Source organism: Etheostoma spectabile, chromosome 18, assembly GCF_008692095.1.
Source record: "Etheostoma spectabile isolate EspeVRDwgs_2016 chromosome 18, UIUC_Espe_1.0, whole genome shotgun sequence".
NCBI classification, from domain to species: Eukaryota; Metazoa; Chordata; class Actinopteri; order Perciformes; family Percidae; genus Etheostoma; species Etheostoma spectabile.
In genome coordinates, this window is record NC_045750.1 from 2,972,110 (window position 1) to 2,979,169 (window position 7,060).

The following is a 7,060-nucleotide window of genomic DNA, read 5'->3' on the forward strand; positions in this document are numbered from 1 at the left end:
TTGATCTATGAGTCATGAGTGATGGGTGAGAGTGGCCAGTAAGACAGGCATGCACATGCAAAGACAGACGTAAAGACAAATGAGGAAAGAAGAAACAAAAACTGAGAAGAGGAAGTAATGACAGAGAAAAGGCGAGCACAGAAATGAGAGGAAAGGGGGAGGAAAAAGCTTGGAAAAAATAAAACAAGGAAATGAAAAGGAGGAAGGAAAGACTGATGTGATGGTGGAGAGGAAAGCAGAAGCTGAGAAAGAGAGTTATGGAGGAAGAGAGGAGGAGGGGAGAAAAGGAGAAACTGGAGGAAAGAAAGGAGGAGTAAAGTCCAAACAAACTGGTCAGTAATGCGTCATACGGGGCCTCATTTTACTCCTGTAGCACGCAGTGAATACACAGCAGCACGTCGACAGGACCTCACAGCAACGCAAGAAGCATAACACATCAAACACAGTGAATCTGGACACTGGAGTCTTTTATGTTTTATGTGACAATAAATAGTGAGACTGTGGCTTCATCAGGTCTGGATATTTTTATACCTCAATTAAGTTCCCCTGTGGCTGCAACAACACCACAGAAGAAGTTGTGCAGTAGACCAGATGCCAGTCGATCGAGGGAATAAGAAGAAAAATGTGTCGAATGGCATCTGTGCTGAAAATTAAGACAGTGGTGAATGGTTGGATGCAGTCACTGCCAACGTTTGGAGACAGGGGGAAAGAGAAATAACTGAAGGATGGATAGAAGGACGAAAAAAGGAAGGCAGAACAGAAAGAAGGAAATGGAGGAAGAACGGGTAAAAAAAGAGAAAGAAAAGAGGGTAGGTAGGAAGTAAGGAGAAAAAAATTAAACTAGAGCTGGGCGGGCGATATGGAAAAAATCAAATATCAATATTTTTGACCAAATATATTGATGTCAATATTGTGACGATATTGAAGTGTTGATTATTGGTGCTTTCACAAAATGTTCACACAATGAGAGTTTTGATATATAATCACCAATAATGTGGATACCGTGACCAGGTGGGTAAAGGCAAATAATAGAACAGCTGTTAGGTCCAGAAAATACTAATATCTGAAAATCACTTTATTGCAGCCTTTAAAACCAGGTAAAGACAACACTTGTCATATCACGATATTGCAATATCAATATAAGAAGGTAAGTAATAAGAAAGAAGAATTAAAGAAAGGAAGGTAGACCGGAAGAAAGAAAGGAAAGGGAAAGAAAGCAAGAAAAAAAGAATTAAAGAAAAGAAGCTAGACAGGGAGAAATGAAGAAATACATAATGAAAGGAAGAAAGGAAGTGAAGGAAATAAGCAAAAAGAGCTGAGGTGACTATAAACAAGATAGTTACACACACACACACACACACACACACACACACACACACACACACACACACACATAGACATACTTGCACGGCTCAGACGGATGTAATGTAGCTGTAGGGGATTCAGTTTGGGCTGTTTTATACAGTATATGTCAGATACAAAAAAACATGATGCGTGCACACACACTAATATATACACATACACACCAGAGCGTTTGTGTGTTTTGTGTGTTTGTATTTGTACTTTAGCTGAGCCACTGAAGCGCATCACTGTCATGTCACTGAAACTAGTAAACCTTTGTACCAACACACACAGAGTGCTGTTACATGTCCCAGTTGTGTGTGTGTGTGTGTGTGTGTGTGTGTATGTGTGTGTGTGTGTGTGTGTGTCAGAAGGCAGGAAGTAGAGCAATGATAGCTAATTAGAGTGAAGATCCACTAGAGAAAAGCAGCCCAGAGCTGACTGGTAGAGAGAGAGACAAGGTGGGGAGAGAGTGAGAGAGAGAATAAATAAAAAGAAGTAAAGTCGATGTGAAAACGTATGTGGAAATATGATATATTCTTAAACGATATGCTACTATAGGTATATTTTAAATCATGTGTTTTTCTAGATTAAAGCGTGTAAACATATTCTAGTAGAAAGCCAAAATACAAGCATGATATGGGACCTTTGAATTAATGAGTCTGACTCCACTTGGAGAATCACTTCTAACGTACCAGTTTTGTATGAACCACACCACTAAGTGAGCTCACAATTTCCTGAGCCCTGGATGACATACGTGACATTCAGGTTTTTGAGATGGCCATTATCTCAGATTATAGGTGGTCATGGAGCCTTAAATTCCTGACGTGATTTAGCCAAGAGACACGTCGTCAGACTGGTGAACCCGGTCCAGTCATGCCTTGTGGTCTTTTCTCAGAATTCATGACGTGCAGATCCGGCCGAGACAGATTTCTGGGACCAGGAATGTCAACAACCATGGCATCACAGAGCATGTAGGCAGCAGATGTTAAACTAGCTGAGAGTGGGCAGAGACATTCAGACATGCTGGTGTCTCTGTCACGTCTTGTGCCGTTAGTGGCATATTGAAAAGTCTGTTCCAGTTACTGAAGATGAAGGACACTTAAAGGAGAATTCCGCTCGATTCCAACATGTAGTTTTGTTGTTTGTACATTTGGAGTGCTGTTATTAGAGAAAAAAACTAAAACTATCGGTGCTGCCTACACCAAGTTATCCTCCTTTTAGAGTTAGCACCCAACAGGCTTAAACAGGGCAAGTTTTAAACATGTTTTTAGCCTTTTAACATGTTCAAAATGTCATTAAAAGTGTCTACCCATGTGCAGTGATTTCTTCTGAGTGATCACAGTAAATCTGCATTAGATGTGACAGAAATGCTTCAAAGTTGTATTAATTCAGCTCTGTTTACCGTCTACAAACTACAACAATGAAAAGAGATACAACAAACATATTCATTAATTTAATGATTAAATGAGGTAGTGTCTCCAAACTTACCTCAATTATAACTTGTCTCCTGCTAGTTGTACAACAGTGAAAGTGAAGTTCCTTTTTTTCTCATAGGAAATTACTAAAACCGATACATCAATTATCATTTGGCAATTACTTTAATAGTTGACAACTAATTGAATAATCTTTGCCGATCTGCAACCTTTTTTTTAATGCAAAACAATAATGATTTAAATCCTGAACTCATGGAATTCTCCTGATGAGGAAAGCCAAATCTGTGATGACCGGAGCGTGATCCCAGTGCACCCTGGGATCCTGTCCCCCCGTCCCCCCGCTGTCACCCTGGAAGCCAACAGATTGAGAAACCTAATGTACGTACAGTAGGAGAGATAATGATGTGTAGAGGAGGACAGATGCAAAGTGTTATTCTCGCAGGCCGGCGTCAGCCATGCTGCAGCACTCAGTAACGAGGTGAATACTAATTGATTTACTTTTAATTATCCCTCCGCCTTTTATTTTCAATTAAAAAGCACCGCTGCCGTCGCTACACCATGATGAGCGTGTCATCTTGACAACGCCGCAATGGACCCACAATGCAGGTCTACAGAACGAGTGTGTGCGTGTGTGTGTGTGCACGTGTGTGCGTGTGTGTCTTACGAGATCAAGAAGACATGACAGCGATACGCTTCAGAGGCCAAGCAAGCACAACATGGCCGCTCTCTGCCGATGTACACAGTGATACAAAGATATAAACGTGACACACAAACACACACAGACACACGAATATGACATGATCACACCCAAATGTCTTCTATTTTTTTTCTAGTCCTTTGTCAGTAAATCTTTGATCTCTCCTCTCTCTCTCTGAATAATGCACGTTCAGCCAACCACAAAGACACACACACAAACACACACACACACACACTCTGAAAAGTGTGCGTTTGGTCAGAGACTGCTAGAACAAAGCATAAAGTGAGCAGAGGCCTCCATCTAGTGGCGGCTGATAGGAACCACCAGTTACTCCTTCCAAGCTTACAGCGGCTCAGTAGGAACTAAACCAGCACGATGGACAGGAGACAGTTTGAAGAGTGGGGTCGGCCGTCAAATGTAGACGTTGGGTCGTTTCACGGCTTCTCCTGTCAACGTTTTGAAGTTAAACGCACCAATGCCGCTGGTGAAGAGTAAATGTATGGGAGGAAACGTGTATGTGTCTGCCAATGAAAGTTAATGTCATAAAAAAAGAATGGAATAATAATTTTGCCCATACAAACTTAAAATATAAAAACTGCATCTTAAAATGAAGTAGCCTGGTATGAAACCTCTGATATACAGTCCACATTTTCAATTTTTTTGAAAACACATTTTGTTTACTTCTATGGGGAGTGTGAGATATGTCTGTTACTGTATATGACGTAAATATACAGTACCTTCAGTAACTTTTCACTTTCAAATACTGTCTTTTGTCAACAATTGTAAAGAGCTGCGATGACAGACACTTCCAGGTAAAGACATAGACACAGAGACACTTCCAGGGAAATACAGAGACACAGATAACTAATATAATAATGTAGGTAACTGGAAATGTACAGTTGATTCATGGATTCAAGCTTTACTATCAGTTTGATTTTGAAATAATTGAAACATGAGAGCTGGAGCAAAACAACATTTGTCTTTGTCACAGCTTTCTAAAACAACCATGTTTTTACATGAATACACGAGGTAGAGACATGGTCATTTCTGTTTACATTCAATCTCATTGCAGACTGTCAGATTTATGTTGTTTCTTTGCCTTTTGCATCTCGGGCCTGCCGTACTCTACCTGCCCTGCAGAGCGTGACTGAAGACCTTTTCAGAAATAGTCTCGGCTCGCTGCAGGTTTGGGCATCAATAGGATCCTTCAAGCAGCAACAACATCAAAACTGTAATTACTGCTTTGCGTGCTGCTGCATTAACTTGTTTTTACTATGCAGTTTGGGAATCAGTAGCAAACAGGGAAGAATACGTACAGTATATGAACAGTATGGTTTTTTTCAGAGCTTCAGTGCGTAACTTTTTGAAATGAATGAACGTCCGTTACATTCAAGCCATTGCCAAATGAGTTGTTGCAAAGCTAATTAAATGTGTCATCGGGTCAAAAGTGACCCATTTTCAAAAAGCATCTATATTAGAAATTGGGGTTTTCTTTCAACCAAATCGTCAAAAAAATAACAACTTGGATGGTTCCCTGCAACACTATTCACAAGTAAAATAAATGATCAGTTCACTACTTTCATTCAAGTATTTATTTTAATTTTATAGCATTTGAAAAAAAACAATAAAAGAACGTTGAAAAAGTGACAAAATGTCGGAAAAAGATTCAAAACAGAGCCTCTGTTTACTGTATGAAGGGTATTGTGATCAGTATGGAGACATTAGACATATCTGTGTACCTTTTCAGTCCTCTGGTCTCTCCAACAAAAACGTCAGAAAACGCACATTTTGTTTTTGAAAATAGGGACAAAAAAAATTGGAAAAAAGTGACAAAAACGTTGGAAAAGCTTCAAAAACAACAAAAAAAGTGACTAAAACATTGGGAAAAGATTTAAAAAAATACAAAAAAGTTTGTATTTCCAATTTTGACCCAGTAAAACAGTTTCGTGGTTGACGAACACAAGGGTGAAGACTCTCGGCTCCACGCAACTCTCTCTGTGTTTCTCAGGATGACTATGTTCAGAGGATTGTGGTGCCCAGAAAATCGAGTAAATATAACTATCTCTTCTGGAGAGTCCATGTTTTTTAACCCTCCGTGTCTTCCTTGGCTACAATGTGGAAGAGGGGGGTGGGGGTGGTGCGCGATCACGGAAGGCTTGTATCATGTGGACGCGCCGACAGTGTTGTTGTACTGCTCACTATTGCCTTAACGTCTATAAAGAGAGACAAAGAGGGAAAGGGGGATGGCAGGAATCAGTATGTTGAAAGTGTTTTGAACATTTTGTTTGTCTTTGCAGCGGTGGCAGAAGTCGGGGACTCACTTGGAGCACCTCGTCTCTCGGTTCTGTCTGGACTCGGAGATGGCTCTGGACGGGATGGACTCCTCTAAAATGCTAGTCATTAGCCCCTGTGAACTGAGTGCGTACACACAGAGATGGGAAACCATCTTCTCCTGACCCCTGTGACTTTTCTCCTCCACAAACCAGCCCCTCCCCCCCCCCCCATTCACAACCTCCAAGAGACAGCTGCTCTGACGGACTGAAGATGCATGAGCACGTCATGTCAAGGGGCTGCGATGGCGGTCGCTGAATGGAAAAACTTCTTGACGCCTCTTTGCGGTTTATCATGAGAAGAAATCAAGTGTGGATCGGGTGTTGATCACATTCTTAAAGGAAGAGGCGCGTCAGAAACGTCTGGTTTGTGTGGACATTAAAGTGTGTCTGTTTGAGGCTGTTGGGGAGTTTGGGGACGAGTCCAAGTGAACCAAGTGCACCTTAAAAACCCTGACCTGTCAAAGAATCCACTCGGACAGAACAAATACATCAGAGAATGTGTCTTGTAAGATTTTGCAATCAAAGTGTCTGATTTTGTTTTTGGGGATGTTTAAGAATCTGGGAATTAAAACCAAGCACAACTCAAGATTTTAGTTTACTTCAGATTACTGTCACTGACGTTCCTGCAGTAGAAAAATCTAGGTAGAATTTGTCAAATTTTTATCACAAATCAGTTTTTCTTGGGACCCGACTGGGACCTCACCAGAGTTAAAGGAGAATTCCGACCAATTTTTATGGTAATCTTGATCTCTATAACTATGCGTGTACTTTCCATTAAAAAAATCTCAACCTAAATCGCTGCAGGCAACACAGAGCATCTGCAGCTACGTGTATGAGTTTCCACTGAGCTAAAAAGGCAGTTAATGGGACAAGTTTTAGAGCTAGCAAGTTGAGCATCAAGCTAGGTGACGTAAATTGTGGGAAACGAGAGATGTAGTTCACTGAGAGATGTAGTTCACTCAGCGGTTTCACACAAAACTAAGTGGTCATATGACAAATCTACGGCTAACTGAGACTCTCTTTGGTTGAAAAATTGTCTTTTCAATTGACCAACATCACATTTGTAATCCATGGCTAAATTCAAATGGGATCAAAAAATTATTTGCCTCTCCCCATTCACTCCCGTTCATATTTTTTACCAATTTACGGTCCCATGAGGTCCACTAGAAGGGGCGTGACTTTGGCTCTCAATTGGTTTTAGTTTTTTTTTTTTTTTCATGAAACATGAATAGGAAGTGTGTTCTTGCTCTGAC

General features: G+C 40.7%; 1 protein-coding gene across 1 annotated transcript in view; it reads left to right on the forward strand.

Annotated features, from left to right (window-relative positions):
- Window positions 1-6,391, forward strand: part of galnt14 (UDP-N-acetyl-alpha-D-galactosamine:polypeptide N-acetylgalactosaminyltransferase 14 (GalNAc-T14)) — a 173,982-nt gene extending 167,591 nt beyond the window's left edge. The window contains exon 15 of the mRNA XM_032542745.1: window positions 5,772-6,391. Within this exon, the coding sequence (XP_032398636.1) occupies window positions 5,772-5,930 (159 nt within the window). The 3' untranslated portion in view covers window positions 5,931-6,391. The remainder of the gene's footprint in view (window positions 1-5,771) is intronic.
- The last annotated feature ends 669 nt before the right edge of the window (window positions 6,392-7,060 follow it).